This window comes from Marmota flaviventris, chromosome 1, assembly GCF_047511675.1.
Source record: "Marmota flaviventris isolate mMarFla1 chromosome 1, mMarFla1.hap1, whole genome shotgun sequence".
NCBI classification, from domain to species: domain Eukaryota; kingdom Metazoa; phylum Chordata; class Mammalia; order Rodentia; family Sciuridae; genus Marmota; species Marmota flaviventris.
Window position 1 is genome coordinate 218,121,079 of NC_092498.1, and position 22,656 is coordinate 218,143,734.

General features: G+C 58.0%; 2 protein-coding genes across 3 annotated transcripts in view; one reads left to right on the forward strand and one right to left on the reverse strand.

The window, feature by feature from the left end:
• The window catches only part of Sh3gl1 (SH3 domain containing GRB2 like 1, endophilin A2), a 31,669-nt gene extending 21,780 nt beyond the window's left edge, over nt 1-9,889 (forward strand). The window contains exons 2-10 of one of the 2 annotated variants that reach the window (XM_027952506.2): nt 4,298-4,366; nt 4,649-4,721; nt 5,518-5,661; nt 6,008-6,141; nt 6,286-6,444; nt 6,744-6,847; nt 7,550-7,674; nt 7,858-7,917; nt 8,387-9,889. In XM_027952506.2, the coding sequence (XP_027808307.1) occupies nt 4,298-4,366; nt 4,649-4,721; nt 5,518-5,661; nt 6,008-6,141; nt 6,286-6,444; nt 6,744-6,847; nt 7,550-7,674; nt 7,858-7,917; nt 8,387-8,583 (1,065 nt within the window). In that variant the 3' untranslated portion in view covers nt 8,584-9,889. The remainder of the gene's footprint in view (nt 1-4,297; nt 4,367-4,648; nt 4,722-5,517; nt 5,662-6,007; nt 6,142-6,285; nt 6,445-6,743; nt 6,848-7,549; nt 7,675-7,857; nt 7,918-8,386) is intronic. The other variant, XM_027952507.2, reaches the window with a different exon arrangement.
• A 307-nt stretch (nt 9,890-10,196) lies between these two features.
• Mpnd (MPN domain containing) lies at nt 10,197-18,894 on the reverse strand. Its single transcript, XM_027952693.2, has 13 exons — nt 18,870-18,894; nt 18,526-18,776; nt 17,652-17,888; nt 15,201-15,333; nt 14,324-14,408; nt 14,110-14,206; nt 13,744-13,816; nt 13,596-13,672; nt 12,510-12,678; nt 12,360-12,430; nt 11,761-11,850; nt 11,078-11,170; nt 10,197-10,397 (listed from the first exon to the last, which is right to left on the reverse strand). Exons 1-13 carry the CDS (start codon nt 18,874-18,876, stop codon nt 10,311-10,313), a joined length of 1,470 nt encoding a protein of 489 aa, XP_027808494.1. The 5' UTR covers nt 18,877-18,894; the 3' UTR covers nt 10,197-10,310.
• Between the last annotated feature and the right edge of the window lie 3,762 nt (nt 18,895-22,656).

The following is a 22,656-nucleotide window of genomic DNA, read 5'->3' on the forward strand; positions in this document are numbered from 1 at the left end:
CCTCCATGCTGCTTTCTTTCCTTCAAACAATCCACCGAGCCTGCACCTGGCCACTTGTTCTCCATCCCGTTGCTTGTGATTCATCCCCCACTCCCACCCTCACTGTGGTGCAGCAGCTTGGCAACCTGTTCTGTGCATTTCCACTATGGCGGAACCCTCCTGTGGATCAGTTCCTCACTTCTGCCCAAAGATGGCCAAGGATTAGGACTCAGAAGAATGCTTGTCTTTGAAACAAAACCGCTTCTCTTAAGGTCTTTTCTCTTTGTTTGGTTGGATCCCCAACCTCAGTAATGGGGATGGTGCCTGGGGCTTGGTGCACGCTAGGCAAGCGCTCTACCACTGAGCCACCCCCAGCCCTGGTCATTATTAATACCGATGGGCCACCTGTGCTACCAGGAGTCACATGCTCTGGAATGGAGACCCATCTGATTGCTTGCTCCCCAGGTGCCTGGTACACAGGTGACAAACACAGTAAAGGGGCCGTGCTGGTCAAAAGCAAATGTGTGTGAGCGGGGGCCGGGCACAGGTGGGTGGGGCACATGAGGTAAGAGCAGGCAGGTCTCCACTGGGCGACCTTGGGCTGACTCTGGGGTCAGGATCCAGCCTCAGGAGGTTCTGAGGATGTGTCCTGCAGGCAACAGTGACTTCTCAGCCCTGTTTCCCACCCAGCAGGGACCACCTAGGTATGGCCTCTGCAGGAGCCTTCACAGGAAATGGGCTGCTGCCCAAATCTAGGGCAGTCTTGGATGAGTTCCCTCTCAGGGTCCAGCTCACATCTGTCCCGGGACTGGGTAGGAGGTGATGGTGTGGGTTTCACGCTGGCTGCCCTCCTGGGCACAGCAGTCACTTGGGCTCCACAGCTGCTCTGCCGACCCCAGCAGGTGCTGTGCCACACAGCTCGCTCAGCAGGGCTCAGGCCCTTGCTGTGTGTGCTCTGCACCTGGCTGCCAAGAGGCAGCGTGGACTTGCTCCTCTGCCGTCTGTCCTCAGGGTGGGACTCCAATTGGCCTCACTTTGGGATGGGCTCTGTCAAAGGCTTCATTTCATATCTGCTGCTGAGTCCATCAGCGGCTCTCAGCAAGGTGGGGCAGTATGCTAGTCCCCCGTGGAGATGGCGTCAGCCCCTCTGGGGTTGGCTGCCCTGTGACAGGGACGTGAATAGCACCACTCCTCACGTGGAGACTAAAGGTGCGTTCTTGTAACCCATTTGTGTATGTTCTGCCCCTGCCCAGGTGCTGTCCTCCTTCCATTGCTATTGGGCCTGTAGTCAACATGAGGCAGACTCATCACTCCCACATCTTCCTTTTGGCCTTTGACCTTTCTGTCCATTTGTGCCTGTTCCTAGCCTGTGGAGCTGCGGAGAGAAGGGACTTCTCAGTCTTACAGATCCCCCCTGGTACAGACAGGTGGCCATGTGAACATGGAGTTCCTGAAGACGTTGTGGGGGCCTTGGGAGGCTGAGGCCAAGAGACACATAAGAACCCACCAGCTGTGCCTTGCTCAGAACAGGTCCTCAGGCCCAGGTGCCCTCAGGAAGTGGTGGTTTGTGCCTGGTTGGCTTCAGTTCTCAATTCACTGCAGGAGCTGGGCTCACATTTCCCTGTGGGCAGCCCCAGCTCTGAGAGCGTCCTGACTTCCCACCCACAAAGGAAGCGAAACTGACCCATGAAACTCAGTGGAACGCCCCAGAACTGCTGGCAGAGGGTCTTTATTCCTAATCCTGGCCTAATCCCTAGGCCAGCCTCCCTGTGGGGTGGAGCACTCTGTGCAGGGCCAGCAGTGACAGGGGGCCAGTGTCCCTCCCACTTCTTTCCTGCCTCTCCCCTAAGTCCCAGGCGCCTCCTGGACCAGGAGTCCAGCCTCCCAGTGGGCGTGGACAAGGGGATGTGCAGTCAGGTGATCTGGAAGGCTGCCTTCTGTGGAGCAGGCCTGCTCCTGGGCCCAGCAAGCAAATCCGGGAGGGTGGGTACTTCTCAAGCCTCCCCATTTCTGCTCTTGGACCATTTCCTCCGAGGTTCCTGTGGTTCCTGTTGAGATCCTCGCTGTCTCTACCTGTGTCCTGGGCCACCAAATGCTCTGCTAGGCCTCCCCTCATATAGCACACTGGGCACTACAGGGACCATCACAGCATCCCTTGCTCACATCTTGCAACATTTGGAGCCAGGGAGACTGCTAGGTGTGGACTGGCAGGTACCCCTCAGTCTTGGGGTGATAGTCACCAGTGACAGCAGATGACACCTTCCACTCTTCTGCTGTGACTGTTAGCTGCCAGAAGGACACAAGCCTGTCTCTGCTGTCCGGGTGTGTGTGCACACATACATACTTGCACACCGGGATATGGTCACATACCATTAGACCAGGACATTAAATGTACACGGTCACTTGAGTGACATCAAGCCTCCTGACAGTGGAACCATGTGGGGGTGGGGTGAGTGAGCTGTGGAAACCACCAGAAGACTCCGGCCCCCTGTGCCAGAGCCTCACTTCAGGTGGGAACAGGCTGCCAGGCCATCCCACATAAACACTGATTACTGGAAGGAGCCCATGGCTGTCCCTCCTTTCGCCTCATGCTACCCACTCTGGAAAAGCTCTGATAAGTCCTGCAGTGAGAAACCCTTAGTAAGTAAACGGGGCAGTTTCCGTGTGCTGTCTGCCCCTGGGCCTCCTCTGCACTGGGGCCTGCTCCCCTCTAGGTATGCCCATAGAGCATGGATGCCCTCTGGGAGATGGGGCACCAGGCCCACTCGTTTCCTTCCTGGAGAGGCAGGGAGCCTCTGGTGGGAGGTTGAGGCACCACAGTAGCCCAGGAGCAGCCTCGCTGCCACCCATCAGCCCCCTACCCAGGAGGGCTTCCCAGCCCTGTCATAGGGTTGTCAATGTGTCATTCAGCCATAGTTGGCCCCTGCATGCACACCTGGTGGTACACAGTGTCTCTCAGCAGGTGTCTCTAGAAATGCCGCCAATTCTGTGTGTGTTGGCATCTCTGTGCCCACAGCCAGGCCTAGCACCAGACCTAAGGTTTCCTCCTGGGGCGGGGTGGGGCTCCTCGGGGTGCGGTGAGCCAGTGACACCTGGACTGCCAGGTCTCGCCCAGCCACCTCCCAGGCACAGGAGCCCTTGGTCAGGGGTCCTGCAGCCTGTCCTGCCCAGGTGGTGGGAGGTGGCCAACCTGTTCCATTTCTTAATCTTGCTCCAGCTGTATATAAGAGGGTCTGTGTTTGGCTTAGAGAACTGCACATTCCCTGACAGGTGCTTTGTCTTGTCCCCATCTCCCTCCTGGCTGAACAGACTGGGACTCAGGAAAGATACAGCGAGCCTGCCTTTGTGCTCCCTGTTCACAGTGCCCTGAAGGCACTGGACAAGGAACCTCGGCAGTGCAGGGACTCGGGGGTCTCTGCCCTGCTCCCTGGGGCCCTCAAAGTTTCCAGTAGACCAGCCACCTTGTCACACAGATGTAAACCTGCACCAAGCCCTCAGTGTGCCAGCATGATTGAGGCTCCCCTGGCTAATTCTTCCCAGTTTCAGGGCTACTTTTGCAGCCAGTGGATTTTTTCATATTCAGGCACTTGGTCAGAGGGTGCGGCTGGTGGATGGTGTTCTTGTTGTGCTTACCCTCGCATTCCTGTAACTGGTTTACATCCCTGACTGGCCACCCTTGTAGGTCCTTATTGTCACAGTACTGGTCAGTCCCGGAGGACCCAGGTGTGCACTCACCTTGTGAACTTCCCGGCAGCTCACAGTGTACGAGTGGGGCAGCCGCACCTGCTCTGCAGCTCGGGAGGGTATGCCTGGGTGTCAGCTGCAGGGGTCGAGCACATGCACGTGCACCAGACCCGCTCTGGCCACCTGCCCCTCTGCCCAAGACCATTTACCTGTTGGCTGGCTCTCAGCCAAATTATGAGCAGGGTTTTGGTGGATTTGTTTGTTTTTTCACTCGATTGAAAGACACTCAAGGAAGGTGTGGGGCAAATCCGCACGGCTCCATCTGCAGGGGGTTCACGTAGGCACTTCTGGAAGTGTGTCTCCAGGGCTGTTTTCCTACACAGTGGGATCCTGCACCCCTCACCTGTAGGTCTGCCTCTCCAAGGGGAGTGTTTGGTCCTGGGTGCACCCCTGACGTCCAGTGCCACCTGGACTGCCAGGTCTCGCCCAGCCACCTTGTCAGTCTTGCCGTTGTCACCATGTTTAGGTTCCCTGTAGGCCATGGTGGCTGCAGCAGATGCAACTGGGATACACCCAGGGGTGCCTCTTCCTCCTCCTCTGCACTTCACACGGTGTCCCTCCTTTTGTCTTCCAGTTGGTCAGCGAGAAGGTCGGAGGGGCAGAGGGGACCAAGCTGGACGATGACTTCAAAGAGATGGAGAAGGTAGGAAACTGCCCAGGCTCCTCACGCTGGTCAGTGCTACTGAAAGAGGGGCCCCAGAGTGCTGCCTCACCGTGGAGCCCCAGTGGACGTGCCCACCCTGGCAGGGCTGTGACTGACAGGCCCCTGTCAATCAGGTGGACTCATAGGTAGCAGCTTCAACCCAACCCCAGGCAAGCAGCGATGGGGACAGGATGCAGCTGAGCTGGTGGACAGGGTTGGGCAGGCCTGTTTTGGCCTTGGGTGCCAATGGCTGTGGAGCTCAAACACTGCCTCTCTCCACAGAAGGTGGATGTCACCAGCAAGGCAGTGGCAGAAGTGCTGGTCAGAACAATCGAGTATCTGCAGCCCAACCCAGGTAGGGCCAGCTTGCTGTCTGGGGTCTGCCCAGGCCTCCTATGTCAACAAGAATCTTAAATTAACAGAGCACAAAGAGGGATTACTGTGCCTGGGTGGGTGGGCTGCAGGCATGGCTGGATCCAGGGGTCCAAGCACCGTGTTTAGGATCATGTACTTGTTTTCTACTTGAGCTGACAGCTTGCCTTCCTCTACGCTGGCTTCACTGTAGGGCAACTTCTCCGCATAACAATCTTATCCTTCAGTAACCCCACCACCACCGCCGCCAGCCAACAGGCCCTGCAGAAAAGAACATCTTTCCCCTCCTGACACACTGGAGCAGTGTACGGGGGGGTACCAATCTCCTGACCTGGCCAGGGCTCCATCCTTGGAGCATGGGGCTGACTCCTGGGCCCAGAGCAGGCAGGACCTTTCCCCTGGCTCTGCAGTGGGAGGCAAGGAGCACAGATGAGCAGCAAATCCAGCGGCAGCCACTGGAGGCTAGTGCCAAGAACAGAAAGGGACAGAGGTCCACAGCTGTGTCCCCCACCCCTGAGGCTGCACGTGCAGCTCCCTCCTCCCTCCTGCAGCTTTTGTTTCAAGGAGGTGCTGGGAGGAGGGAGCACTCACTTGGGGACCCGCTCTTCCTGTGCACTGCCAATTCTTTTGTGGCTGCTGAGGTGTCCAGAGGGGAGTCACACTCCTGGTGGCCTGTCTTGTGGGCGATCTTGGGAAACAGGTCTTGCACAGGTGCACTTTAGGAAGGGACAGGTGCAGGAGGAATCCCCATGGCGCCCCCCTGGCTGGTCCTGTTGCAGCCTCTCGGGCCAAGCTGACAATGCTGAACACGGTGTCCAAGATCCGGGGCCAGGTGAAGAACCCCGGCTACCCGCAGTCGGAAGGCCTCCTGGGAGAGTGCATGATCCGCCACGGGAAGGAGCTGGGCGGAGAGTCCAACTTTGGTGAGCTGCACGTGCTGCCCCCTGCAGGGCAGCCCTGAGCATAGTCCCCAGGGGCACAGCTCTCAGGTCCTCTGTGCCAAGTGCCATCCTTGGGGCTGGGGATATGTGATGGCACAAAGAGCTTCCCCATGCAGGGGGCTGTCCAGACCAGTGGGAGTGGGTGGGCAGGGGTCGATTCACCCAAACCTGACCAAAGGGAGGGACACTAGGGAAGAGCCTTTGTTTGGTACCAAATTCCAATTGCCAGGATGTTGGCTGTTGAGGAGGGACCGTTCAAGAGCAGGGAGGATATCGATCCAGCAGGAAGGGCCCCTGCGACAGCTTCCCATGCCCCTCTTCTCTGCAGGTGATGCCCTGCTGGATGCAGGGGAGTCCATGAAGCGCCTGGCTGAGGTGAAGGACTCGCTGGACATAGAGGTCAAGCAGAACTTCATTGACCCGCTGCAGAACCTGTGCGACAAAGACCTGAAGGAGATCCAGGTGCTGCTGCAGCGTCCCACTGCCCAGTCCCGCCCTCAGCCCAGCCCCAGGGTCACCCTTCCACGACAACCAGCTCACATGTTGGACAATTCTCCCGTCTATCCTGGGAGCCACCAGGTGACACTTGTCCCCTGCAACCTACAGCACCACCTGAAGAAGCTGGAAGGTCGCCGCCTGGACTTTGACTACAAAAAGAAGCGGCAGGGCAAGATCCCTGACGAGGAGCTGCGCCAGGCCATGGAGAAGTTTGAGGAGTCCAAGGAAGTGGCAGAGACCAGCATGCACAACCTCCTGGAGACAGACGTGCGTGGCCGTATCCCGCTGTGCCCTCCTGTGTGACCAGCTGCCCTGGGTGTCGTGGGGGTGGGGTGGCATCACAGGAGCCAGGGTAACCCCTCCTGGACCTGGCACACCCAGGCTCAGCGAAAGCTTGAGGGAGGCCACATGGCTTCAGGGGAACAGAGGGCTGCAGGCAGCAGCCTGCCCACTGCCAAAAGCGAGGAGCACTCCCCAAACCTGGGGCCCTGCTCAGGCTGCAGCATGGGGGTCAGCAGGGAGACAGCCACCATAGTGGTGTCCCTCCAGCCCTGCTGGTCCCACAGATCGAGCAGGTGAGCCAGCTCTCGGCCCTGGTGGACGCGCAGCTGGACTACCACCGACAGGCCGTGCAGATCCTGGACGAGCTGGCCGACAAGCTCAGGCGCAGGTGGGCCGCCTCGCTGTGGCGGGCATCTTCTCTGCCGGAGTCCCTCTTGTTCTCTCCCTGTCCCCGATGGCTCCCCGCCAGAGTTCCCTGAAGCCTGAGTCCCCATGCTTCCTGCAGGCCCTGGGCCCTCGTGCCCCTCTGTTGGCCATGGGGACAGCAGCCCTATGTGTGAGGCCGCCCTGGTGTGAGCAGGTTCCACAGCATGGCCCTGAGTCTGCTTCCAGAGTCTCCCAGGCTGCCTGAGTTGGGAGGGGCCACATGAGGAAGCAGGACATTATTAGGCTCATCCTGGTCCCCCTGGGAGACAGGAGGAGTGACATGAGGGCCAAGAGGTTAGAGTGCTGAGCCACCCAGTTCACCCTGAGGTCCACGGTAGCCTGCTGACCCCTCCCCACCCATGCCCTGCCTGAGGCTCACCTCTGAGGCGTGTGGTCAACTAGAGCTGGGCCGGCTTCAGGGGGCGGGACAGGACGTGCAGGGCACCTGCTTCCTGGGCTGTTGGGGACCTCTCAGCGTAACCCATGCATTGAACTATCTAGAAGTAGTCTGCAGCTTCTGAAGGTGCCGGGCGGGGGTGGGGGACCAGCCCAGGGCCTCTGCTTCCAGGAGCCTCTAACCAACAGTGTCCCCTGTGATGGGGCCTAGGACATCAGCTTGGATCTGGAGTGCTGAGGCCCTCATGGCCAATGATTCCCCCCACAGGGTGCGAGACGCCTCCTCACGCCCCAAGCGGGAGTACAAGCCCAAGCCCCGGGAGCCTTTTGACCTCGGAGAGCCAGAGCAGTCCAACGGGGGCTTCCCCTGCACCACAGCCCCCAAGACCACAGGTAGCAGGGAATGGAATGCTGCTCTGGGTGGCAGAGGGCTGGCCCTGTCCCAGGCCTCTGAGAGCCAAGGCCCAGGAAAACCCAAGCCCACTGTCCACCTGGACTACAGGAGGGGGTCCCCAGGGACCAGGAAATGGCCCCCCACACACACTGTGATCAGCCTCCCTCTGTTCTGTTCACAAGCAGCTTCATCGTCCTTCCGATCTTCAGACAAGCCCATCCGGACCCCCAGTAGGAGTATGCGTGAGTGTCCCCTGCTAATGGCTTCCTTGCTGATGGCTGAACTTAGCTGGCAACACTGCCTTCTGTTGTATTCCGAAGGGGTCTTTCTCCTACACATCTCCTGGGCCAGGAAGTCCCGCCTGTCCCCTGTGGGCAGTGGGGCCCAGATGGGAGCTGGTTGGACCGCCCCCACTGCCGGTGGGTCTCCAGCCCCTAGCCTCATGTGCACACCAGGGGATCAAGTGCTGAGGGCCAAGGACGCCAGCCTGGCTCAAGGCTGTCTTGCCTGTACAGTGCACTCTCTTCCCCATGACCCTGTGGGCATCTCCAGTGCTTCCCAGCAACACTGTGGCTGACCATTGCCAGACCTGGCTCCGCGTCTTCCTCCAGCAGTGGGGGGGGGGGGGGCAGCTGAGTGGCAGGGCTACCAGGGCTTGGTGAGAGAGAGCTGGTGAGGGCACAGCGGCCCTCACATCTCTCCTGCCCCCAGCACCCCTGGACCAGCCCAGCTGCAAGGCACTGTACGACTTTGAGCCTGAGAACGACGGGGAGCTGGGCTTCCGCGAGGGCGACCTCATCACGCTCACCAACCAGATCGACGAGAACTGGTACGAGGGCATGCTGCACGGCCAGTCGGGCTTCTTCCCCCTCAGCTACGTGGAGGTGCTCGTGCCTCTGCCGCAGTGACATGCCAAGGCCCTCCCGCCCTCCGTCCACACCAGCCGGGTCTCCTGCATTCCATTTAGCAGCTGATTCGGGCCCACCAGGCGGCCTGTCACCAGGCTGCAGGGCCAACGGGGCAGGCAGCTCTCATCCGGGCCTGCCCGTCTGCACCGGTGAGCGTGGGCCCACACTGGAGGCAGCGGGCTCCCTTCCCCACCTTCTGGCAGTCCTCCTGGGGCTGGGCTGTGTCCTTCCTTCCCTTTCATGGCCTCCTTCCCCGGCCAGCAGGCCTGAGGTGGGACTAACACTAAGGTGCTCTTAGAAACACTAATGTTCCCTGGAGGAGCAGCAATTCCCTCCCATCCTGGGGCCATCCCTGTTGTGGCTGCAGGGCCCAGCTCCTCTCCCTGTCACCTGACCTGCTGCCTTAACAGGGTGGGGTGGGACTGAGGCAAGACCCCTGGCCACCTCCCCACATCCCAGGTTTTAAATCCCCTCCCCGCCCGTTGCTGGCGATGGGCCAGGCCCCCATCCAGGGCACCCCAGAGGCCTGAAGTCCCAGAGGTGCTGTCCCTGAGCCTTGCACACATGCTACTTCCTGGAGAGCTGGGGCCCTCAGAGGCCCCTAGGCCAGGGCGTCCCTCACCTCTTAGAACCTGCTGTCAGCTCTGCTTGTGATCAGGACAAGATAGGCCTGGGTTTTCAGAGGCTGCCTGCTCAAGGACAAGCCCTCTCCCAGGAGCCCTGGGCCCACCGCTGTCTCAGGAGCCTGTCACCCTCCCAGCCAAGTCTTCAGACACTGGCTGGCTTGTACCCACCCACCCATAGCCACCCTCATGAGGCCAATGGGTCCAGCCTCTTAAAGCCCCAGCACATGGAGGGCTGTGCCCACCCTGCACACAAACAGCTCGCTCGGGACCACGGCCCATCCTGCTCTGCCGGAGGTTGAGCTCGAATGCTCTGAAGACTGTCACCTCAGACCTGGCTTGCCAGCACCTGCCTTCCCTACACCAAGCCAGCAGCTGTGTCCCGAGACCCCTACCCAGACCAGCAGGATCCCAGCCCCAGCTTCCACTCCCTCTCACCTAATCCAAACTTGTCTAAATGGAGGGACCTCTGGGCTTGGCCACATTCACATTCCCTTCCCTAGGACTCCACAAAGCCCCTGGGACACCAGGCTCTGCCCTTCTCTTTTGCCCCTTTGTGGCTACCACATGGGGACACGCAGTCTCTGCCAAGATGGGCGGTGCGACCTGGCTTCCCATCCAGGGTGGACTGAAATGTACGCCTAATTTTTTAAAAAAAGAAGTATTAAATGTTTCTTTCTACAGCCCTTGGTCTCATGTTGGTGCAGGGGTAGACCTCAGCTCCTCTGTGCCGGCCAGTAAGGGGCACCCCTAGTACCAGCCCCCAGTCACTTGTGGGTGATTCTGCATCCCAAGGTGCTCTGCTGCCTAAACAGCAGCCCTCACCCATAGGTGCTGTGGAGCTGGCTGGGGAACCACTTGCATCTGTAGCTCAGTGCCCTGCCCTGCCCTGCCACCCAGAGGAGGAAGCCACACTTGGAGCTGCTCAGGGGACCCAGCTTGGGCATGCAGCTGGCTCTCGTCCACTCCATGAGACACATTGCAGGCTGCTGGCGGCTCAGTTCTTTATTATCCAAGCCTGTATACATCACATAGGACGGGACAGCAACAGACGGAGTCCTTGAGCCAGTCCCCATAGTCACCTCTGATCTCAGGACAGCACCCTCAGCTCCCCTGCTTGAGGAGACTGTAGACCTGCTCCAGCACATGGCACAGACCTTGGTCTTTGGGTGTCCTGCTGGCCAAGGAGATCTGAAACAAGCAGGGCTGGTGGCTCAGTGCCCTGCCACCACCCAAGTGAAACACCCTGGCAGAGCCAGATCCTCAACCAAGCACACAGTGGCGTTCCTAAGTCCCAACTCGCCAAGGGGAACAGTGCACTTGACCCAGAACCAGTGGGCTGCAGGCACGATGTCCAGGCTGGGGGGGTGGGGGGTCTGCCTGCCCGATCCCAGGCCACTGATGTCCAAGTGTGAGTGACAGGCCACAGGCGGGCAGGAAGGTGCTTCTACACAAAGTACACCAGACAGATTCAAGTAGGAAGTAAACAGGGCACCCTCAGAAGGCAGGGGCCAGCCACCAGAGAAGCCAGCTCACACACCAGCTGCCTCTGGCCTTGCTGGAGCTCAAGGCTCCAAATCAAATCAAAACCTGTGTGCCCTCTTCAAGTGGCCCTGCAGTGACACGGGGTCAGATGGAGAGGCTTCTCCAACTGGGACGTCCTGGGGGTTGCGAGGTTCAAGGGGCTTTGTGCAGGGGAGAACCAGGGCCTTGTGTGTGCTCAGCACAGCCCCTGCTGAGCTGATTACCCGGGCTGTTCCCAATTTTATTTTCACTGTGGTCACTTTCTTGGGGTGTCCTGAGTATAGTCCTGGGTGTTCCCTATGCACAGTCCTTGGGGCTGCAGCTCCTGGGGACAGATGTGGTCTCACCTTTAGCTTGTCCAGGTAGCTGTGCTCCTGGCTCCAGGGCTCCTGGAACCTCACCAGGTCCGGGGCGCCTTTATAGAACTCCACCAGCAGCATCTGCGGGAGGGCAGGACTGAGTGCCGGCTCTCTCCCCTCCCTAGACCAAGCCAAGCAGCTGTGTCCCAAGACACCTATCCAGACCAGCAGGATCCCAGCCCCAGCTTCCACTCCCTCTCACCTAATCCAAACTTGACTAAATGGAGGGACCTCTGGGCTTGGCCACATTCACATTCCCTTCCCCAGGACTCCACAAAGCCCCTGGGACACCAGAGAGCAGGCCTGCCCTGCTGCCTCTTCTAGCCTAGGGCCAAGGAATGGCACTCAGACCCAGCTGTGTGAAGAAGGTTGGCTTTTTTTTTTTTTTAGCACATGCTGAACATGTGGTTATCAAGCCTATGACCTGGGCTGGGGCGCATCCTGGTGAGCAGCTCTGGCCTAGTGTGTGCAAGCCCTGGGCACAACCCCAAACTGCAGTTTCTCTACTTGGAGAACCAGTGGCGGGTGCAGAGGCCCAAGGCGGGAGCTAGCCAGGAACAGGGAGAGGGGCTGTGGAGGGTCTGGGGCTTGTCCTAGGATTGGCAGTCAATCTGGATGTGCTGAGTGCCTCTAGCAGGGCATCTCCCCCGTCCCTCCCACGTGGAGCTCACCATCTCGTGCAGGATGTCGTTGGTGAGGAAGCCGTCCTGCACGTAGGCCATCTCCACCTCCATGGGGATGCCGTAGTCGCTGGGCCTTTGCTGAGGGCAGTACATGCCAGTCAGAAGACCTTGCAGCCCACCCATGGCAGTGGGGACAGCAGAGGGCCTGGGGCTGGGATCCGGGGCTACGGACCATATGGGGCCTTGGTAGAGCCAGATAATGGGGCCAGAGTGGCATCCTGCCCACAGATGCCAAGAAGAGACGGAGCCCAGAATTCCCTCCAGGGATGACCTCTGACCCCTAGCGGGGCCTGGGCAGTGAAGCCAGGCAGGGCTGGGGAAGGAAGCCACCACACTAAGAGCAGCGTGCTGCACCCAGGCCCACATCAGGCCTCAGAGAAGCTCAAATAGGGTGGCCAACAGCATCTGCCGGAGGGCAGGACTGGGTGCTGGCTCCCTCCCCTCCCTAGACCAAGTCAGTGGAAGAAACAGGCCCAGAACAGAAGTGCCCTACCGTGAGCCACCAGCACACCCTCCTCGCCCTGGCACATCTGCCCACACCGACTCACACCCCCTGGCCTCCCAAGAACCCCAGCAGCCCCACCTACCTCGGGAGGAGGCATCACCCAGAAGGGTGAGATCTTGGACTCGGGTCCCGGGTTGCCAGAGTAGTACGGGGCTGGGGAAGGAGGAGGAGAGGGCTCTGGCTGGAGGCTCAGCAGGCCCAGCAGGGCGCCACTCCTCGGCCCAGGACTCACAGCACAGCAGTGCCAGGCAGGGCTGGAAGCCGTTGCTGGAGCCCTGCAGCCGCAGCTGGTAGTCCATCTGCGCATCAATGTCCTGCAGCGAGGGCAGCGCCGGGCTGTGCGGGTGGCTGTGGTACCAGCCGACCAGGGACAGGCCTCGCAGGAACAGGCTCTGGTAGATCTGGGAAGAGGCAGCAGCAGGATGGGGGACAGGGTGGTTCTGTTCAGTGCCTCTCTGCTCCTGCAACTAGAGTGGGCCCTCTATCTGTGGGGGACACCGGGATCCCAGGGTGCTTAAGGCCCTGGCACAGCACAGCATCTGCACGGAACCTGTGCACACTCTCCCCTAGGCTGGGACTGTCCTGGTGGCCTGATACCTGACACAGTGTGTGTTGCTCAGAGAATGACAAGCACCAGGGTCCGCGCGCCCACGGTTCCCATCTGCCGCGGCAACTGCGGTGGGAGGCACAGAGCCCACCCCGCCCGAGAGGGACCTTCCCAGCCATGAACAAGGAGGGGCAGAGATGGACAGGGCGGCGACACATGTGCCTGATCGGCGCCTGCTCACTGTCCCCTGCGGGACACTGTGACAAAGCCTCGAAGAGTGGTTGCAGAGTGCTCCGCGCAGTGCCAGGGACACACTGAGCTCCATCATGACAAAAAGACTAGAGCAGCAGTAGGCATGGAGCACAGCCCGGGACCCAGGAGTCTCCCAGGTGGGTCACGAGTCCCAGGCCAGCCTGGGTCACCTAGCAAGACCCTGCCTCAAAAGAAATTGAAAAGGGCTGGGGATGTGGCCCGCGGAGGAGCACCTGCTTATCCTGCGGGAGCCCCAAGTTCCAGCCTCAGCACCACAGAAAAGGGAAAAGCACGCAGCAGCCCCATGCGAGCTAAGGGCCAGGTACCGAACTGCGTGAGACCACGACACCTCAGGTTTCACAGAAGAGAACACCGAGGGTCTGAGGGGAAGGGCTGGTAGGGTTGGCAGAGAGCCTAGGAGCCAGGGCTGGGTCCCATTTGCACATCTGCTGAGCGCTAACACTGCCAGCTGCCAGGACAAGGGCAGGACAGCTGCATTCCGCCCAGGCAGCCCCTCACCTCCTCTTCAGTGGCAGCTGCCGTGTCAGCGTCCCCAAGCCGGCTCCTGCAGGGGAAGGCTCTCAGCACCGTGAGCACTGCAGGGCGATGGGGAGAAGAGATGTTAGTCCTACTCCCAGCACCCCCTCCACCCGGCCCCAATACGCACTCTGGCTGGTGATGTCCCAGCGGCCTCCAAGGTACCCCACGACCTCGCTCCTTGTCAGGTGGCTGTGGAAGTCCTGGGGAAGGGAGTAGTGGGCACTGGCTAAGGCGCTGCTCCTGCCCCCTACAGGGCCAGCCCACCCTCCTCTTCCTCCACATATTTATTGAGCAACTACCATTTACCCATAGCAGACATGTATTGAGAATCTACTATTAACCAGAACAAACAAAGCTCCCTGCTCTTACACAGTTGCCATTTCAAAGACCCCTCCCTCCCTCTCTTCCTCATTCCTGGGTACCCCAGCCCCCTTTCCAGGCCAGGAAGCCCCTTGTCTGGACACAGGGCCAAGGAGGGAGATGAGTCACATACCAGCAGGAAGAGCACATTGCTAGAAATGGCCACATTGAACGGCTGGAACTTGTTAATAGCTGCAAAGGATGTCACTTCCACCAACGTGTGTGGGTTCCTGGAGGGGCCAAGAGTCCCACAGCCTCAGGCACCCCTAGGCTCCTCCCTCATCCCTGAAACCATCTCCCCACCCCACCCGGCCAGCCAGGGCTGCAGAGGCGCATCTGCATCTGACCTGGCAGAGTCACGACTGCCCAGCATGCAGTAGCGCACAGGCGCGCGGGGCTTGTTTTCCACCCGCTTTCCTGGGGGTGTGGCCTCTGAAAAGGGGGAGGAGAGAGAAAGAAAGCATCGGAAAGCCCTCCCCAGGGCAATCTGCATACCCAGGCAGTGCAAGAAACCAAAATAAATCCATCTAGAGGCAGCCTTAAAAATCAGGCAGAAAGAGCTGGGAAATAAATGTCAACAAATCAGACAGATAGCCTTTTAAAAAAAGAGCTCAGGGGGCTGGGATTGTGGCTGAGGTAGAGCGATCACCTAGCACATGTGAGGCCCTGGGTTCAATCTCAGCACCACATAAAAATAAGTAAAATAAAGGTAGCGTGTCCAACTACAATTAAAAAATAGATATTTAAAAGAAAAATGAGCTCAGAGCCAGGCACAGTGGTGCATGCCTATAATCCTAGAGGCTCAGGAGGCTGAGACAGGAGGATCGAGGGTTTGAAGCCAGCCTTGGCAACCGGGAGATGCTAAGCAACTCAATGAGATCCTGTCTCTAAATAAAATACAAAATAAGGCTGGGGATGGGGGATGTGGCTCAGTGGTTGAGTGCCCCCGAGTTTAATCCCGGTAATCAAAAAAAAAAAAAGCTCAGGAAAACAGGTAGTGGGCCAAAGAAATCAGGGCGCACATAAGGAAATGGGGCCGAGGTACTCAGAAACCCAGCATTAGTTTAAGAAAACAGGCAGCAAATGAAATTGGGCAGCGGGGCTACCAAGTCAGCCAGGCAGGATCTTGGGGGCTCCGGAGAAGAGCAAGACCCTAACTCTCCCCGCCCCCTTCCATGCTCCAGGGCCATCCCCTTCCCGCCCTGCCTCTCCTGATCCCCTCACCAGGGTGTGCAGGCTCCGAGGGACCCTTCCCAGGCAGTCTCCGATTCTTGTCCTCTGCTGAGACCCCCGCCAGGACCTCCTCCTCCTCTTCCTCCATCAGCAGCTCCTCCTCCTCCCCTTCGCTGGCCGGGCTCTGGCGGGGACAGCAGCCGGACACTCAGCTGGACTCTCAATCGGGCACCCCCGAACCCAGACTTCTAGCAGACCAGAGCCCCAGGTGCCATTGCCCAACACGACGGCTAGAGGGCGAGAGCGAGCAGAGGCAGTCTAATGCGCAAGCGCAACTCTGGCCTGGCTGGCGCCCCCAGGCTGCTTTCCCTCTGGTTCAAATTTGCTCTGCCTCTTACAAGGGGGTGTGACTCCAGTGGACAGCCCTAACCCCTCCACTCCCGTTCTTATCTGTCAAAAGATAAGTGGTCTCCAGCCCCATTGGGCTGAAGTGAGATCATATATGTAAAGCATCTGGCTTGCGCCCTCGAGTTCCGTTTCTAGAGCAAGTTACAGGGATCACTGTAATTCCCCTGACTGCCCCTCAAAAACCGCCTCCTGCCAAGGTGACCTCTTTGGGTTCAAATCTAAAGGTCACATTTCGGTCCCTGCACTCACCCTCTCAGCAGCGTCTGCCACTACAAGACCCCCTCCGTCTAGGAGCATCTCCCCTGATACCCAGACCCAGCATCCGGGGCCCCGTGCTACCTCTACGGGTCCTTCCCCAGGTGGACCCACACGTCGGCCTCAGGCCTCTTCCTCCACCCACACCCTCCGAGTGGCCTTGTCCATCTCAGACTAGGGGTCCAGCTGCCCACAGATGTCTCAACCTGGCAACACTGGGCCAGACTGGGCCAGACTAGGCCCCCTTACCTGCTCTTCCCTGTCTCTCATCTCTTGAGCTCAGCTCCACCCACCCACTCAGGATCCCCCTTATCTGATGCATTAAGTCCTGTCAGATGCACTTTCAAAAATATCCAGAGCCAATTTGGAAAGCAGTATGGAGATTTCTTGGAAAGCTGGGAATGGAGCCACCATTTGACCCAGCTATTCCCCTTCTCGGTCTATTCCCTAAAGACCTAAAAAGAGCATGCTACAGGGACACTGCTACATCGATGTTCATAGCAGCACAATTCACAATAGCAAGACTGTGGAACCAACCTAGATGCCCTTCAATAGACGAATGGATAAAAAAAAAATGTGGCATTTATACACAATGGAGTATTACTCTGCATTAAAAAATGACAAAATCATAGAATTTGCAGGGAAATGGATGGCATTAGAGCAGATTATGCTAAGTGAAGCTAGCCAATCCCTAAAAAACAAATGCCAAATGTCTTCTTTGATATAAGGAGAGTAACTAAGAACAGAGTAGGGATGAAGAGCATGAGAAGAAGATTAACATTAAACAGGGATGAGAGGTGGGAGGGAAAGAGAGAGAGAAGGGAAATTGCATGGAAATGGAAGGAGACCCTCAGGGTACATACAAGAGGAAGTGAGGGGAAAGGGAAAAATAATACAAGGGGAAGAAATGAATGACAGTAGAGGGGGTAGAGAGAGAAGAGGGGAGGGGAGGGGAGGGGAGGGGGGATAGTAGAGGATAGGAAAGGCAGCAGAACACAACAGACACTAGTATGGCAATATGTAAATCAATGGATGTGTAACTGATGTGATTCTGCAATCTGTATATGGGGTAAAAATGGGAGTTCATAACCCACTTGAATCAAAGTGTGAAATATGATATATCAAGAAATTTGTAATGTTTTGAACAACCAACAATAAAAAATTATAAAAAAAAATATATCCAGGACCTGGGGCTGGGGCAGAGCGCCCACCTAGCACTTGCAGGGCCCTGGGTTCGCTCCCCAGCACCACATAAAAATGAATGACTGGAAAAAAGATAGTGTCCAACTACAACTAAAAATTAAATATTTTTAAAAAATCACATCGATGGCCTCAATGGCTCCAGCTGCATCCTTAGCTCACCAGGACCAGCCCAGTCCCTCTGCCTGGTCCCAGCATTCCCACTCTCACCCCCCAAAGCCTGTCCTCCCTACAGCAGCCACCACAGGGCCCCTGTGAACACCGAGAGTCAGTCTCAGTCCCCTGTTCACAGCCCTCCATGGTTCGCACCTCCCTTGGGGAAAAGGTCAACTCCTTCTAGCAACCTGCAGGGCCCTGCAGGAACCACCCTGTCCCCTCTGTGCTTCACCTACTCCCTCTATCTCCCCCTCTGCTCCAGTCACACGGGCCTCCTTGATGTGCTTCCAACACACCAGACTCTGTCCTGCCACAGGTCCTTTGCATGGGCTGTTTCCCAGATATCTTCATGGCTTCCCCATCCCCCTTCAGTTCTCTGGTCAAGTCTTCTCTGGTCCAGCACTAGAAGTGCTGTATGCAACTGAGCACCCCTCATCCAACAGTAAGTCGTACAGCGTTTACTGCAGGAGCCAAAGGACATACCTCATCGGCAGGAGCTACAGGCACGTGCAGCTGGTGCCGTCGGAGCCAGGCAGCCTTGTACTTGTCCAGTTTTTGGCCCTTGTACTTGACAGAGGCCCAGCCACAGCCGGATTTCTTGGCGGGGTTCACCAGTTTCTTGCAGTGTGTGGCCCAGGCACTGGGAGAGTTGAAGACCTGCCCAGTTTCCTGCCACACAATTCTCCCATCTGGCTGCAGATCCCCAATGAACTTCTTTCCCTGCAGAGACAGTGGGCTGGCTGTGCCCAGGGCCTGGTACCCTCCAGGGGACTCCTCCGGACCCATGCTCCCTGAGGCAGAGCTGCACTTTCCAGTACAGTGACCCTTTCAAGCCCAGGATCCTTTCCTAGGCCAGTCCCCTCGTCCCTAGACTGTGAGCCCTGGAAGGGCAAGGACAGGGTCCACCTTGATTAGTACTGTACCCCAGTACCCAATATGCTGCTTGGCATACAGCAGGTGCTCAATGCAAAAATCAAGCAATAGCAACCACGACAGTACATGCTTTTAAAGCCCTTGCTGGACAGCAGAAATGTGTGGACTGCTTTATTCACTGAATCCACTGGAAAGGGACTGGGAGAGGAAAAACACCCATTTATACAGAGGGGGAAACCGCTACCACCCAGAGAGGCTGCGGAGTCACACAGCCAGGAGGGCCCATCTTAGCCTCAGACTCTCAACGGCAGAGTGGGGCTTTAGATGAACCAGGTCCTCCAGCCCAGAAGGGGCTCCATCCGGGGTCAGGCTGCTCCGTGGCTCAGTTCCCCTCCCCACATCGGGGTCTCGTCCTGCGGCAGGGCGCTCTGGGCCTTGGGTTCCCTTCTTGTCGCAGCTGGGATGAGGGTCAGAGGACGCTCACCAGGTAGTAGATGGACAGCACCCCGGCGCCAGGCTCCAGCAAGGCGTCTTTGAGCAGCACCCGCAGTGTGACCGCGCGCCTGGTGAGCGCACCCCCCAGCGCGCCGCAGAGCCCCGGCCCGGCCCCGCCAACGCCGCCGCGCCCGCAGCCCGCGCCGGCCGGCCGCTCGGGGTCCTCGGCCTCCGCCTCGTCCTCGTCCTCATCCGGCGCCTCCTCGCCCGCGCCGCCCGCGGGGGACAGTGGCTCCAGAGCTGCGGGGCAGCGACGAGCTTAGAGGGCCGCGCACGCACGGCGGGTGCAGCCCCCGCGCGCAAAGCCTCGCCCGCCGCCCGGGCCCGCCGTACCTGCCATAGCTGCGGCCGCCCGGCGCCCCGCCCCGCCCCGCCCCCCGCGTCACCCGGCCCCGCCCCGCGCCGTCCGGCCCCGCCCCTCCGGCGTCATTCGGCTCCGCCCCGCGCCCCCCGGCTCCGCCCGGCAGCCCGCGTCGCCTGGCTCCGCCCCGGAGTCCCGGGACTCCCGCCTCCCGGACCCTGACGGAAACCAGCGGGAGGGCGGCCTGGAGGAGGAAATCGAGGTCCCGGACCTCGTCTTTCACTGGGGTCGTGACTCCGCCCAAGGCCACCACCTACTAGTTGCATCTGGGCTCAGGAGTGGCGCAGCCTGCTGGGATGAGCGGGGAAACTGAGGCGGGAGCGCGGTGGGGACCAAGAGGAGGAGACTGAGGCCCGGGGCCTCCGTCTTCGGAGACTAGTGGCCCCACCCGAGGCCACCACGTGCTGAGTTGCAGCCTGTGGGTGCAGGAGTGCCACAGCCTGATGCCACCGAGGGGAACTTTAGAGCTGGAGCCTGTAGAAAGGAGAGAGAGTCGGGGAGCGCGAACGGGCCAACGAGGTGTGAACTGGGACTTGCGCTGTAGCCTTTGTCGCCGCGCTCCACCGCAGTACTTGATACTGGACCCAGAGGCGACCTCCACCGAGCTCCACCACTGGCCCTGTTTTTATTTTATTTTGAAGAAGATTAATTTGCTGAGGCCGGCCTTGATCCTTCTGCCTCAGCCTCCCGAGTTGCCAGGATGACACGCGGGCGCCCCGCATGGCGTGTGTGGGGGGGTGTCTTAGCGTTCTGCACCTCCTCTGCGGGCTCACATCTCCTTGGCATCTTAGGTTTCCACCTTGGGGCGTGATTTTTAGTATGCTAATAAAGTAAATGGAAGGTTGCTTTGCTGGTCAGCACCTGGAATCATCTCTTTATGGGGAGAGTCCCTAATATTATTTTCAAAGCAGGGCACACTGTTGTCCTGTCTCAGGTTTAGTGACCTTGTCTTTCTGGCTCTGACTTCTTGAGTTTATAACACAGAGTGGAGGCGATGGGTTCTTTGTCTCCTGAATTTGGAGGATGCGTTCCACAGACAGGAAAGCAAAGTAACAAGATTTATTAAAATGACACAAAGAAAGGAGAGCTCTGCAGTGGAGGGGTGCCAAGGCGGTGGCCAGGGGTGGCCAGGGGCGTGTGCTGTCCAGGTGTTTATATGATAAGGTTAGAGGGGAGAAGGTGCCTTGAAAACCACAGGCTAGAGATGTTCAAAGCAGTGGGTCTTGGAGTCCAGTAACACCAGGGCACCTGGGGTCCATGTGACTCCCACCAGTCAGGTACAGTGTTACCATTTGTCCTGGTTTGGAAAGGGCACTGGGTCACAGATGTTTCAGTTCACCTGGTTTTTGAGCTGGCCTGTCTGTGGTCATCCTGCTTTGTTACAGAGGCGTCTGACCCTCCTGGGGCCAACGTTTTCTGTCGGTCTGCCCAAGTTCCTACCTCAGCCAGTCTGCTGCCCAGTCAGGCTGGGCTGACTGCAACCTGCCAACTGAAGGCGGTCATCTTAAGTCCGTAGCCTTGAAGGATGGTCCACTCTAAGTTGCTAAAGCTGGCCTGGAACTTGTATTTGTCCTGCCTCCCCCTCTCAAGTAAATGAATTTACAGGTAGTTGTCACTGTGCCTGGCTCCGGACATTTATTTTTGTGTGTATTATTTGTTGTTTTGGGTACCTGGGATTGAAGCCAAGGACCCTTAACCACTGTGCCACATCCCAGCCCTTTTTATATTTTATTTAGAGACAGGGTCTCACTAAGTTGCTTAGGGCCTTGCTAAGTTGCAGAGCCTGGGTTTGAACTCATGATCCTCCTGCCTCAGACTCTGAGCCTCTGGGATTACAGGTATGCACCACTGTACCTGGCTTCTGGTGCATTTTTAAAATATATATATATATAAATTTTTTATTTGTTTTAATTAGTTGCACATGACAGTACGATGATCTTGACATATCATACATTTGAATCAGATGGGATATAATTTCTCATTTTTCTGAGGGTTCAGGTTGCAGAATCACATTGGTCATGCAGTCACGTATATACACACAGCAATAATAATGTCTATTTTATTCTGCTGTCCTTCCTTTCCCCTCCTTCCTAAAATGTATATTTTTAAAGTTGTAGATGGATACAATACCTTCATTTTATTTATTTTATGTGGGGCTGAGGATCCACCCCAGTGCCTCACACAGCAGAGGCAAGTGCTCTACCGCTGAGCCCCAGCCCCAGCCCTTCCGGTGCACTCTTAACTCCTAGTTTTCTGGTGTTCTTAGGTAGCAGTGAGATGTGAGCAGTGCGGGGCAGGGCTTTAAGAAAAGAATAAAATCAGTTAATTGACAGGCCTGCCTCCGTGGTGCCTCCGGCGTGACAGGATACTCACTTCAGGCCCTGCCTGGCCTCAGCCGGGCACACTGTTCCTTGTGCAACAGGAGGAAGATGGGAAACCAGGCTAAGAACCAAATGGCAAGGGTACGCACACTCAGAAGGTCCTGGTGGTGAAACATCTTAAGCAAGACCCTGCACAAAGCCGACCAACGGCCCTGCGGCCTGAGACAGACCCAGGACCAAGTCCCTGGGAAGACAGGACGACTCGGAGCCCACCCACCATGCCCTTTGCTCATCAGCACAGTGTTACAGTGTCATCATCAGAACCGCAGCTCTTCTCCCCACCCGTGGGTCATGGCAGGCGCAGTACAGGTTTAGGGATCCAAAGCAGCTGCAGGCACAGGGCACACACCCGCCCATCATCCCAGCAACTCGGAGACCGAGGCAGGAGGATCCCAAGTTCAAGGCCTGGGAGACTTAGCAAGACACTAAAGCAACTTAGCCTGACCCTGACTCAAAAATAAAAAGGGCTAGCAGGGCAGCCCAGTGGTTAAGCACCCCTGGGTTCATCCATGGTACCAGGTACACACACACACAGGCACACTCGCACACGTGCACGTGCACACGCACACACACACACACACACACACACACATAGTGTTTTATCAGAGTTGAGGGGTGATTCTTGGGTAAGACCCTCTAACACCTCCCCAAAGAAAATTCCAATAACCCTGAGAAAGAGGAGCGAGAGGAGACCCATGCCCATCCTTGCTTTTTCTCGTTTGTGCTAAGCTTTTACTACGTTTCCCATCTTGAAATCTCTGGGATCAGCACCCCTGCTCACCCCAGGAGATGGAGGGCAGCTTGCCTGTGTCTCCCCGACCCCCACCAAGATCTGGTTCCTTTAACTTTGGGGTGCTGTTTTCCATCAGCAGGGCTGTCTCAAGCCCATTGGAATTAGCAGGAAAATGGGGGCTTGGGCCTGCCCTGCATGGGAGCGGGAGTCCAGGGCAGGAGCATTCAGGAGAGAGGCCGGAGGCTGGTGGTGACCTAGTGGAGGAAGTCGAGCCCCAGGCCCTCCTCTTTAGGGGCCCAGTGGTTCCACCCAGGGCCACCACCTACTGGACTGCCACCAGGGCCCACGCACTTCCAGGCCTAGGGCTAATGAGGCAGGGGGACTTTGGCCTCTGCTGCTAGAAACAAAGGGACCCCAGTCAGGATGAACCCCCCGACAGACTTTATTGGGGCTTCTGTTTAAGTGTGTCAGGCTGGTCAGGTGGTGGCACATGCCTGTCATCACAGCCACCAGGAAGCAGAGGCAGGAGGATGGCAAGTCCCAGCCCAGCCTGGGCAACCCAGTGTGATAAAAATGGGCTGGGGGTATAGAGCACCCCTGAGTTCAATCCTCAGAACAACAAAACAACAGGCCCTGTCAGGTCGG

Coding starts and splice junctions, on each gene's coding strand:
- Mpnd (XM_027952693.2), bottom strand. Junction 12,431..12,509: donor CTGCCTGGCACTGCTGTGCT/GTGAGTCCTGGG, acceptor CTCCTTCCCCAG/CCCCGTACTACTCTGGCAAC. Junction 10,398..11,077: donor GCTACCTGGACAAGCTAAAG/GTGAGACCACAT, acceptor TGCTTGTTTCAG/ATCTCCTTGGCCAGCAGGAC.